The sequence below is a fragment of the Mustela lutreola genome, chromosome 9 (assembly GCF_030435805.1).
Source record: "Mustela lutreola isolate mMusLut2 chromosome 9, mMusLut2.pri, whole genome shotgun sequence".
Classification (NCBI taxonomy): domain Eukaryota; kingdom Metazoa; phylum Chordata; class Mammalia; order Carnivora; family Mustelidae; genus Mustela; species Mustela lutreola.
In genome coordinates this window covers 120,313,240-120,326,500 of record NC_081298.1, presented here as the reverse complement: position 1 = coordinate 120,326,500, position 13,261 = coordinate 120,313,240, and the positions used below count along the sequence as shown (strand labels likewise).

The 13,261-nt window shown below is 36.2% G+C and overlaps 1 protein-coding gene across 4 annotated transcripts in view; it reads left to right on the top strand.

Annotated features, from left to right (window-relative positions):
* The window catches only part of SPAST (spastin), a 66,923-nt gene that overhangs the window by 40,749 nt on the left and 12,913 nt on the right, over nt 1-13,261 (top strand). For all 4 annotated transcript variants that reach the window (XM_059188683.1, XM_059188681.1, XM_059188682.1 and 1 more), the window contains 7 exons: nt 3,251-3,325; nt 4,589-4,660; nt 7,069-7,144; nt 7,379-7,470; nt 7,611-7,690; nt 10,288-10,330; nt 11,663-11,742. In XM_059188683.1, coding sequence (XP_059044666.1) covers nt 3,251-3,325; nt 4,589-4,660; nt 7,069-7,144; nt 7,379-7,470; nt 7,611-7,690; nt 10,288-10,330; nt 11,663-11,742 — 518 coding nt within the window. The remainder of the gene's footprint in view (nt 1-3,250; nt 3,326-4,588; nt 4,661-7,068; nt 7,145-7,378; nt 7,471-7,610; nt 7,691-10,287; nt 10,331-11,662; nt 11,743-13,261) is intronic.

The window sequence follows — 13,261 nt, the reverse complement described above, 5'->3', positions numbered from 1 at the left end:
CCAGATGGCCAACAGACACATGAAAAAGTGCTCCATATCACTTGGCATCAGGGAAATACAAATCAAAACCACAATGAGATATCACCTCACACCAGTCAGAATGGCTAAAATCAACAAGTCAGGAAATGACAGATGCTGGCGAGGATGCGGAGAAAGGGGAACCCTCCTACACTGTTGGTGGGAATGCAAGCTGGTGCAGCCACTCTGGAAAACAGCATGGAGGTTCCTCAAAATGTTGAAAATAGAACTGCCCTATGACCCAGCAATTGCACTATTGGGTATTTACCCTAAAGATACAAATGTAGTGATCCAAAGGGACACATGCACCCGAATGTTTATAGCAGCAATGTCCACAATAGCCAAACTATGGAAAGAACCTAGATGTCCATCAACAGATGAATGGATCAAGAAGATGTGGTATATATACACAATGGAATACTATGCAGCCATCAAAAGAAATGAAATCTTGCCATTTGCAACAACATGGATGGAACTAGAGCGTATCATGCTTAGCGAAATAAGTCAAGCAGAGAAAGACAACTATCATATGATCTCCCTGATATGAGGAAGTGGTGATGCAACATGGAGGCTTAAGTGGGTAGAAGAATAAATGAAACAAGATGGGATTGGGAGGGAGACAAACCATAAGTGACTCTTAATCTCACAAAACAAACTGAGGGTTGCCGGGGGGAGGGGGTTGGGGAGAAGGGGGTGGGATTATGGACATTGGGGAGGGTATGTGATTTGGTGAGTGCTGTGAAGTGTGTAAACCTGGTGATTCACAGACCTGGGGATAAAAATATATGTATATAAAAAATATATGTTTATAAAAAATAAAAAATAAAAAATAAGTTTGACTCAAAAAAAAAAAAAATAAAAAAAAAAAAATAAAAAATAAAAAAAAAAAAAAAATTCTAGACATGTACTTTACACCTTTCACAAAAGTTAATTCAAAATTGGTCATAGACCTAAATGTAAAAGGGCTAACTATAAAACTCCTGCAATATAAAATAGGAGAAAATCTAGGTGATCTTTGGTGTGAGGATGGCTTATTAGATATCACACCAAAAACATAATCCTTGAAAGAAAAAATTGTTAAAGTTCATGAAAAATTGTTAAGTTAAAGTTCATGAAACTTTTCTTTGAAAGACAGAAAGAGAATGAAAAGACAAGCCACAGACAAGGGGGAAATCTTTGCAAAACATTAACATTTGGTAAAGACTGGTATCCAAAAATATACAAAGAACTTTCAAAAAATTGAATAAGGAAAAAATGACCCAATTAAAATGTGGGCAAATATCTGAATAGATACCTTACTAAAGACGATAACACAGATGACAAGCATTTGAAAAAAAAAATGATGTTCAACATCATTCATCATTAGGGAACTGCAAGTTAAACAACAGTAAGATTTTACCGCAAACTTACCAAAATGGCTAAAATCCAAAACACTCTCAGCACCAAGTAAGGGTGAGGATGTGGAGCCATGGGACTGTGACTCATTGCTGAGGGAAAAGCAAAATGCTACAGCTGCTTTAGAAGACAGTTTGACACTTTCTTAAAAAACTGAACATACTGTTACCATGCTACACAGCAATTATGTTCTTTAATATTTACCAAAATGAGTAAAAAATGTATCCCCATATAAAAAAACCTACACATAGATGTTTATAGCAACTTTATTTGTAATTTCCCAAACTCAGAAACCACTGAGTTACTCTTCAGTAGATAAATGGGTAAACTTGGTATATCTATATGATGAAATACTATTCAGCACCAAAAAGAAATGAACTATCGGGGCACCTGGGTGGCTCAGTGGGTTAAGCCTCTGCCTTCAGCTCAGATCATGATCTCAGGGTCCTGGGATCGAGCCCCGCATCGGGCTCTCTGCTCGGCAGGGAGCCTGCTTCTCCCTCTCTCTCTCTACCTCCCTTTCTGTCTACTTGTGATCCCTGTCTGTCAAATAAATAAATAAAATCTTTTTTTAAAAAAAAAAAAGAAAGAAATGAACTATCAAGCTTTAGAGATGTACAGAGGAACCTTAAATGCCTGTTGTTAAAGAAACCAATCAGCAACAGCTAATAACTCTATGATCCCAACTATATGTCATTCTGGAATGGCAAAACTCTGGAGAAAGTAAAAAGATCAGTGGTTCCCCCATGGGGAAGACGGAAGGATGAACAGATGGAGCACAGGGGATTCTTTAGGGCAGTGAAACTATTCTGTATGGTTCTGGAATGATGGAGACATGATACGAATTGTAAACCCTAATGAAAACTATGGACTTCAGTTAATAATATCAATGTTAGTTTATCAGTTGTAATAAAAGTACCACACTAAGGTAAGATGTTAGTATTAGAGGAAATTGAGGATGTAAGGAGTTATGTGGGAACACTGTACTTTCCATTCAATTATCTGTAAATCTGATACCACTCAAAAATATATTTTTAAAAACTTGAATATGAGCCATTTCATCTGGTTCAACTTAAAAATATGTATACCTTCACTATTAAGCAAAGTGTTATCAATCTTGTGCTTCACTCTTGATTCCCTGCCACCCCTGGTGTCTCTGAGTCTATAGACCCTGGTTTAATTTCTCTAAAGAACAAAACTTCTGTTTCCTTTGTCTGTGGAAGAGGAGTACTTTCCTGAGTGATCTTGGTATAGGGGACAGGCACATGATTTGAGTTATTCTTCATAGAAACTTTCAACCAGTTCCTCTGTTTTTGGTTGCCTGCCTTCCTGCTGCTTTCTCTGATATGTCATGCCTCCACCTCCTGAGCTTTTGCAGGATTTTTGTTCACATCTGCTTGCTGTTTGTATCCTCCATATCCCTTCACAAGCAGAGCTTGGGTTTTAGCTCCTTCAAATCTGCTAAATAATTTACCACACAAAAATGTATTGTGTCTTCTGTTGTCTCCTCCCTCTTTTTATTTTGAAGATTTATATTTTCTATATTCATTTACTGTTATTTTGGTGAGATTTCCAAAGGAAGTAGAGAAGCATACCTATGATCAGAATGTCATGTTTAACCAGTTTGCTTTCATTTTCAGTGAGATTTTTAAAAATTTTTTCTTCTGTTTTTAATAATTACACCAATTTATTGATTATGTGTTCTCTTTAGCGCTCTGACGAGTTCTGTTTGGGAGGATGCTACAGAAAATTGGTGTTTTTTAGATGACACTACTTAAAATATCTGGAAAGAAATGTCTCCAGAATCATAGTTATAAACTAAACTGTATGTTTTTAGTTGTTCACAGGGCTTAGGGCTCCTGCCAGAGGATTGTTACTGTTTGGTCCACCTGGAAATGGGAAGACAATGCTGGTAAGAATTCTTTTAAAATTTGAGTGTTCCTTTTCTTTTTTTTTTCAAGATTTATTTATTTGAGAGAGAGAGAACACAAGCCCAAGTTGCAGCGGGTTGGGGGGTGGGCAGAAGAGGGACAAGTAGACTCCCTGCTGAGCAAGGAACCCAATGCGGGGCTCAGTCCCAGGACCCCAGGATCATGACGCAAGCTACGAGCAGATGCTTAACCAATTGAGCCACCCAGGAGCCCCTTGAATGTTCTATTTAGATAATCAGAAATAGTAATATGAAAAAAGAAACTTTGTCCCTGAGTTGATTATTTTTATGATTTGCTTTTTGCTATAATACAGTTCTCTTAAGTTTTTAAACATGTTTTTTTTTTTTTTAAAGATTTTATTTATTTATCAGAGAGAGGGAGAGAGCAAGCACAGGCAGACAGAATGGCAGGCAGAGGCAGAGGGAGAAGCAGGCTCCCTGCTGAGCAAAGAGCCCGATGTGGGACTCGATCCCAGGATGCTGGGATCATGACCTGAGCGGAAGGCAGCTGCTTAACCAACTGAGCCACCCAGGCGTCCCTAAACATGTTTTTAATGAAGAAATATATGAAAAACCAAATGTTATCTTCAGTAGTATGTTTTGGGCTGGTTAAATTTAACAGTATATTTTTCATTATTTACCCAAGTTAAATAATATTTTTACTTCAGAAGAGCTTACCTTACTATATTGGGTATCATTCTAACCCATTTTTTGTTTGTTTTTTTGTTTGTTTGTTTCTCGTTTTTTTCACTATCTTAACAGCGTTATTTAAATAATCACATAATATACTTTTTTCTTTCCTTCTTTCTTTTTTTAAAAAAATATAATTGACTGACATATAACAGATTTTTTTCCAGTATCCTTTTGCCCAAGTTTTTACTGGAATCTGGATACCTCTTTCTCCTACACTGCTCTTCTAGAGGGGAAAAGTAAAGAAGAAAAGAGTTCAGCTGTTTTTCTTCCAACAGTTGTCTTTCTATAATTAAGAAAAGCATATACCCTTTTTTAAAGCTCTCCTTATCTATTCCTCCTTAGAAAAAATAAAGAAAATGGAAAGAAGCAAAGCTCTTCCTAGACCTTTTCCTCTTTGCTGAGAAGGAAACATTGATTGCCACATGTCAGGAATTGTATTATAGTTTATATTTTTGGAAAGTCTTTGCTAGTGTTTAAATTGATCAAATGTGGTTATCTTTTTAAAGGAAGACATTGAAACTAATGTAAATATTTGTCCTTGTCATTTTTAAGGCTAAAGCAGTAGCTGCAGAATCTAATGCAACCTTCTTTAATATAAGTGCTGCAAGTTTAACTTCAAAATATGTGAGTGTTTTTTCTAATACTGTCATGTTTTATGCTACTGTCTAAATGTTACTAAGTATAAATGCTAATAACATTACACAATGATATTTTTGGGTTTTATATCTATATTTAGAGATGATGAAAATCAGTCACTCTTCCAACTAGAAACTTAACCTGTTTTAAAGATACAAGTGTGCTGTAAAATGCTGTTTTAGTTTGCTGGGGCTGTGTAACAGAGTACCATAAACTGGCTGGCTTAAACAACAGAAATTTATTGTCTTACAGTTTTGTAGACTAGAAGTCCAAGATCAGGTATTGGTAGGGTTCTCATTTTTGCAAAGTAATTAAAAGTAACTATAAAATGATACCTCTTTTCTTAGTTAAATTTTACTTTCTGTTTGAGGTTTTATAAGTAAAATTGTTATTAAAATAGGTACACCCAACATTATACACTGGAAAACACTGTCTTGGAAGTTAGGAGAGAGGAATTCCAGCCTAACTTTTGGGTACTGAGCTGGCCTTAAGAAGATACAACTTTTTGGTCTCACTTCATTTGTGAAGTGTTGATGTTGCACAAGGCAATCTACTGCAGTTCCTTCTAGCTCTGTGAATATTTGTTTTGATGATTCTAAATCTGAGGCCATTCATTTTTTTCTCTTTAAAGAAATTTTCAATATAAAAAAATAGGTGCCATCTATAGGGTAGAGGAGTTTTTACAGTAGATGACTCCAAACCTCATGACGCTTTCATTAGATGCTTTTAGTGTATAGAATGGTTTTAAGTAATGTCTCAGCCCCTGGATATTTCAAGGGGTGTTCTTAGACCTCTTGAGCTACCTAGAAATATTTATATGCCTATCAACAATGATATGGTGAGAATGAATTTAAGTAAGTTTAGTTTAGGAGAGCACTTTCCAGCTTATCTGGTTCTGTAAATATACCCTACAACTGAGGGCTTAAGAAATCTCTACAGTATCTCTTTCTCTACCTTAATAGTCTGTCTTCTCACTAGTTATACTCGTAATAGCTATTTCATTCTCAAGTCTTAGGAATGCAGGGTCAAGCAGAACAGAAATGTATTTCATTTTTTAAAGTACTTACTAGGCCAGATCCAGGTTTCAGCACCAAAAATAGTAATAATAATAATAATAGTGAGTACTTATCAGATTGTATTAAATAATAGTCTGTTTTTTTATTATAAAAGGCAATTCAGTATCCCCGCGCCCCATGAATTCCTTAAACCAAATCTTTGATAATTGCAAAGAAAGGAAATTAAATTCCTACATTCTAGATTTTCGATCATGAAATTTTTTTTTTTTAAGGAAATATAAACGTTTAATTGTATTAATTCAAAAGAAAAACAAAACAACAAAAACACCAAAGCATAAAACAACAAAACAAAACAAAAAGACTATAAAGGCAAAACCTAAGAATGACAGCAGTAATAACAAAATGTTATAGAAAAAAACAAATTTTTTTTTTAATTTTTTATTTTTTATAAACATATATTTTTATCCCCAGGGGTACAGGTCTGTGAATCACCAGGTTTACACACTTCACAGCACTCACCAAATCACATACCCTCCCCAATGTCCATAATCCCACCCCCTTCTCCCAAACCCCCTCCCCCCGGCAACCCTCAGTTTGTTTTGTGAGATTAAGAGTCACTTATGGTTTGTCTCCCTCCCAATCCCCTCTTGTTTCATTTATTCTTCTTCTACCCACTTAAGCCTCCATGTTGCATCACCACTTCCTCATATCAGGGAGATCATATGATAGTTGTCTTTCTCTGCTTGACTTATTTCGCTAAGCATGATACGCTCTAGTTCCATCCATGTTGTTGCAAATGGCAAGATTTCATTTCTTTTGATAGCTGTATAGTATTCCATTGTGTATATATACCACATCTTCTTGATCCATTCATCTGTTGATGGATATCTAGGTTCTTTCCATAGTTTGGCAATTGTGGACATTGCTGCTATAAACATTCGGGTGCATGTGCCCCTTTGGATCACTACATTTGTATCTTTAGGGTAAATACCCAATAGTGCAATTGCTGGGTCATAGGGCAGTTCTATTTTCAACATTTTGAGGAACCTCCATGCTGTTTTCCAGAGTGGTTGCACCAGCTTGCATTCCCACCAACAGTGTAGGAGGGTTCCCCTTTCTCCGCATCCTCGCCAGCATCTGTCATTTCCTGACTTGTTGATTTTAGCCATTCTGACTGGTGTGAGGTGATATCTCATTGTGGTTTTGATTTGTATTTCCCTGATGCCGAGTGATATGGAGCACTTTTTCATGTGTCTGTTCGCCATCTGGATGTCTTCTTTGCAGAAATGTCTGTTCATGTCCTCTGCCCATTTCTTCATTTAAGCAGCTGGAATAATGTTGCATTTTATATGTATTACAGTGTATAATGCCTTGTTTCAGGTGGGAGAAGGAGAGAAATTGGTGAGAGCTCTTTTTGCTGTGGCTCGAGAACTTCAGCCTTCCATAATTTTTATAGGTAAGAACATGTTTTATAACTAAGTTGAGTATTTATGAAATTCCCCTTTCCAAATTTGAAAGAGATGATAGGAAAGATTATTCAGAAGGAAAAAGTTTTAAAGAAGTGCAGTTAAACACTAATGAATTGAGTAGGACCCAGGATATTAATAACTTAAGTAGTAAACAAGATTAATCTCATATGACTCATATAGCTTGGCTTTTAATTAAAATCTTATCCTTGTATTTCCATTAGATGAAGTTGATAGCCTTCTGTGTGAAAGAAGAGAAGGAGAACATGATGCTAGTAGACGTCTAAAAACTGAATTTCTAATAGAATTTGATGGTGTAAGTACTGATTATGGTATTTTTAAGGTGGTAGTATTTTATTGTACAGTTAAATGACCTAAATTAGAAATACAGATACCTTTATCATGTTTTTGTTATTACTCTATCTAAAAGTACTGAAAAATTTTTTTGGTTTATAGGTACAATCTGCTGGAGATGACAGAGTGCTTGTAATGGGTGCAACTAACAGGCCACAAGAGCTGGATGAGGCTGTTCTCAGGTAGGGAGATGATGTAGAAGCACACATCAGTTATAGGTGTATTTATTTCTGTGTTCCTCTCACATATGTCTTATTTCCTTCACTTCTAATTTGAAGACAAAATTCATTATTTTCCTTCTAGTATCCATCCTTTGGCTTTTACTGACTACTAAAGGTTTTGAAGACAGAACTACCATGATCCCACGAAAACTAGTTCACACTCTGGTTTCAGGCAGCCATTCTTAATTCTTCTGATTAGGATTAAATTATCTTAAAACTCTAGAATTGATTCTTATTCCCTTTTACTGGGCTTCATGAGAAGATGATAAAAGCAGGATTCTTGGGAACTGTTCTGTGTTCTTGTGTGATTGAACAAATTTATTCCCTTCCTACTGGGAGGACGGTTTGAGTCAGTGTAAAATTCTTGGGGCTCCCTTTCTGTTCCTGAGGAATTGATTACATTGTCCCATTGTTTCTAGGATTTAATGTTGCAGAGTAAAAGTCTGAAGTCAGCCTGCCTTTTTTTTTTTTTTTAAGATTTTATTTATTTGACAGGGAGACACAGCGAGAGAGGGAACACAAGCGGGGGGAGTGTAAGAGGGAGAAACAGGCTTCCTGCCAAGCAGGGAGCCCCTGGGACCCTGGGATCTGACCTGAGCCGAAGGCAGACGCCACCCAGGCGCCCAAAGCCAGCCTGCTTTTATTCACATTTATGGATTGACTTGATTTCTTTCTTTTTACTGGATATAGTTTCTAACCATTGAAATCTAGTTATGTGAAACATATGTTGATCTGTCTTTATTTTTTCTGGGATTTGGTGTTTGCTTAAATTGCTGTTGCTTTGGGAAAGTTATTTTGAATACTGTCTTTAATTATTTTTTCCTAATTCATTCTTCTGGTTTTTTTCTTTCACACACAGTTTTTGTATTATGCTGCATCTTTTTGTCTTCCATATCTTTAATTTTTTTTTTAATCCTTTTTAACTCTTAGTTCTTTTTTTGTTTTGTTTTGTTTGTTTTCTTGTTTGTTGTCCTTATTGCTCACTGGGTTTGTGTCTAATCTTGTTTGTGCTACTACTTTTGTAACCTCTGTGTCTGTAGTGGTTGTCTTCTTCATTTTCATTGCTTTCCTGATCTCTGCAATCCCATTTTTTTCATCTTCTTTTGTCTTATTTCCTTGAGCTTTTGTAAGTCATTGCCTTGAGCCCTTATATCTCACTGAATTTTTATTTTATTAGATTTTTTTCCATTGAATTATTTTATTTCATGAAAAGATATTTGATCACAAATTTAATTTGTTCTTGTGTATTTCTCTATGTGTCATTTCCCCCCCTCTTCTTTGGCACTTTAAAGAGATTAGCTGTGTGCTTTTGCCTATTTTGCTTACTATTTTTATTTGAATAAAGGGGAATTTTCTTGGAAAGCCTAGTTTTGGAGTAATACTATAAGGAAAAGAGCTAGAAAAATAAGATACTGAGCAAGTATCTTGAGTTGTCGTATGAATAGTCTGGACTAACAGGTAGTCTCCCTAAGTCACAGTCAAACCCTACCTGATAAAGATTAGTCAGCACAAGACAACTTAAGATCTTCCCAGACTGACTGATGTCTTCTTACAAAGATGATGTGTCTTTGAATTTCTTTTTTGCCATCACCTTCATTGCCATTCCCCTGCTCCTCACTAGGTATCACATGATTTGCAGAGCCATTCTTCACATGCTTGTTTAAATATGGGAGGTTGGCTTTATTACTCTTCAAGAGTATACTCTATTTCCTTTGGAATACTCTGTGCTCTGATAGCCATATCTGGAATCTGCAGCAACAGATCCTGTGTGTATCCTCCTTCCTCAGTATGATTTTCATTGCCCTAGGAAACCCCTTCTTCATACACTTTAGTTGTGTATATGTTACCTAAGTTTGTTGATGGTAAAATTTACATCTCTGCTCCTGTGGTCCTTGGTTTTAGTTGTTTTCAGTTTCAAGAAGGTAGCAGAGATTTCTTTATTCTGCTTATAACAGATATTTTGTTTGTTTTGAAACATTATTGCTATTGAAAGCATACACATACAGGGATGCCTGGGTGGCTCAGTCATTTGAGAGTCAATCTCTTGATTTCAGCTCAGGTCATGGTCTCAGGGTCATGAGATTAAGCCCCATATCAGGCTCAGTGTGGAGCCTGCTAGGGATTCTCTCTTTCTCCCTCTCTCCCTCTGCCTGTCCCCTACTTGTGCTCACTCACACTCTCTCTCTCTTTCTTTAAAAAAACAAACAAACAAAAAGATACACATACATAAATGGTTACTTTAATTCTGACAATACTGAATTAAGATTTTTTAAAACATTATCTGGAGAGTTTTAAAAGAGTAGCTCAAGGGATGCCTGGCTGGTTTAGTCAGTAGAACGTAAGATTCCTCATCTTGGGGGTTGTAAGTTCAAGCCCCATGTTGAGTGTAGAAATTAAAATCTTTAAAAAAATAACTGACTAAAAATAACTTCGTACTGATGACTACTAAAATGCATTCAAATATACTTGAAGCTTTTTTCTTGTCATCTGCTACTTGAACTGAGTTACTTTTACTTTCAAAACCATGTTTCTGAAATTGAATGAATCCTTTTTTTTAGGCGTTTCATCAAACGGGTATATGTGTCTTTGCCAAATGAGGAGGTATGTATCTGCATTTTTTTTTTTAAACAGAAACAAGACCTACCACCTTGACAATATTGATCTTCCAATCATTAATGTAGACACATTGAAAACCAGTTTGGCAATTTCTTAAAAAGACAAATGTAAACTTAAGACCCAATAATTCCTTTTCTAAGAATCTGCTCACAATAGATGAAAACATATGTCTGCACAAAGATGTGTATAAGAAGTATTATATTTATAAATAATAGCCAAGAACTGTAAGGAATCTAAGATGTTCACCAACCATGGAATAGTGTTTAGCAATAAAAGGATTGAGATATTTATACATGCTATAATACAGAAAAACCCCCAAAAGATACTAAGTGAAAGACAAACCACATGTAAAAGATAACCTATCATATAATTCCATTTGTATGAAATGTCCAGAAAAGGAATATTTCTAGAAACCAAAGGAAATAATGGTTTGCAAAGGCTAGGGGTGGAAGTGGGGATTAACTGCAAACAGGCATAAGTGAACTGATTTGCGGTGATAGCAATGTTCTAAAAGTAGATTACGGTGGTGGTTACACAACTGTTTATTTATTAAATTGATTGAATTGAATTATATATTTAAAATGGGGAGATTAATGTCCTATGAATTCATACCTCTATAAAAGTGTTTTTAAAAAATTGTGATTGTTGAAGCACCTGTGTGGCTCAGTGAGTTAGGGATCCAACTCTTGGTTTCCACTTCAATTATGAGATCAAACCCCACTCAGCCACAGAGTCTGCTTAAGATTCCCTCTGTCTCCTTCTCCCTCAGCCCCTCCCCACTGCATTCCTGCACGCTCTCTCTCTTTAAAATAAATGACTCTTTAGAAACAATAACAGTATTAAATTAAAAATTGTGGTTCTCTAGCTCAGACCCTTAACATCCTTGATAATAGTAGCAGCTACTTCTTTAGTGTTTTATTTGGATTATCTTTAAGTCTCTCAAGAACTCTCAAAAAATGGTAGTTTATTTTTCTTTAAAGATTTTATTTATTTGAGAGATAGAGAAAGTAGGAGTGGGGGTTGCACAGGGAGAGATAGAAGCAGACTCCCCACTAAGCAGAGAGCCTGATACAGGGCAGGATCCCAGGCCCCTAAGATCATGACCTGAGCCAAAGTCAGATCCTTAACTGACTGAGCCACTGAGGCACCCCCAAAAATGGTAGTTTTAACTCCACTGAATAGACATGAGAGAGGTTCTAAGAGTGATTTGTTTTTGATCATTCAGTTCATAAGTGAGGGTCAGGATTTGAACCTAATTTTTGGGTATTTTATGAAGCCAATTCTTGGGACTGATAATTCTTTAACTTTTTTTTTCAGACACGACTACTTTTACTTAAAAATCTGTTATGTAAACAAGGAAGCCCATTGACCCAAAAAGAACTAGCTCAACTTGCTAGGTGAGTAATTTGATTTGGTCTATTCTTAAAGCTTTTTTCTCTTCTTTTTTTTTTTTTTTTTAGGAATTCTTTTTTGTTTAAGGAAAGCTCAGGTATGAAATGAGTATTTTATCCTTCAGAGAACTTCATCTCATCCTTTATTTCACCTTTTTTCTTATCTCTTATTCTTATATATATATTAAATTTAAATTTCTAGGTAACTCTACAAGACCTAACCTACATATCTGATGATGATACTATATTCTTTATATAAATTTATTAAAACTTAAAGGGACACCTGGGTGGCTCAGTCAGTTAAGCCTTCGGTCTGCCTTTGGTACAGGTCATGATGCCAGGGGGATGCTAGGACTGGGATCCAGTCCTGCATTGGGCACCTTGCTCAGCATGAAGCCTGCTTCTTCCTATGCCTTCCGCTCTCCCTGCTTGTGCACACTCTCTCTCTCTCTGACAAATAAATAAATAAATCTTTTTAAAAAACCACTTATTATAAGTGGTATTAAAATAATTTTATAGGGGCACCTGGGTGGCTCAGTGGGTTTGGCCTCTGCCTTCGGCTCAGGTCATGATCTCGGGGTCCTGGGATTGAGCCCCGCATTGGGCTCTCTGCTCAGTGGGGAGCCTGCTTCCCCCTCTCTCTCTGACTGCCTCTCTGCCTGTTTGTGATCTCTCTCTCTCTCTGTCAAATAAGTAAATGAAATATATATTTTTTTAATTTTATAAAAATTTGGGGCGCCTGGGTGGCTCAATGGGTTGAGTCTCTGCCTTGGGCTCAGGTCATGATCTCAGGGTCCTGGGATCAAGCCCCACATCTGGCTCTCTGCTCAGCAGGGGGGCTGCTTCCCCCCCACACATACCTTTCTGCCTACTTATCATCTCTCTCTGTCAAATAAATAAATAAAATCTTTTAAAAAATAATAATAATTTTGTAAAAATTTAAAAATCTCTGCCCATACCAACACAAGTATTTTCATATAAACTTCTCCTAATGTTACACATAATTTTTTTTTAACTTTTGCATCTTCAGCCTTTTTTATGAGTGGTATACTTAAGTAGAAACTAAATATAGAAGGTGGTTTTTATTGAATTTTAGTCATGAGAATTTTTTTTTAAGATTTAATTTAATTAATTTATTTATTTGACACACAGAGAGAGAAATCACAAGTAGGCAGATAGGCAGAGAGAGAGGGGGAAGCAGGCTCCCCGCTGAGCAGAGAGCCCAATGCGGGGCTCGATCCCAGGACCCTGGGATCATGATCTGAGCCGAAGGCAGAGGCTTTAACCCACCGAGCCACCCAGGCACCCCTAGTCATTAGAAATCTTATAAGGTAATTTAAATACTATTTTGAATTCCAAGATACCTATGAAAAAAGAATGAATTCAATACTTAGAAACATTGAGGTTCTTCTTTGTCTTTCCAATGAAGAATTCAGCTAATACTTGATCTCTGTAGTTATATAACATAGTACATGATTAAGTAAATGCTTTCTTTTCCTGTCTTATTTTTCTCCCCTTTGCCTCT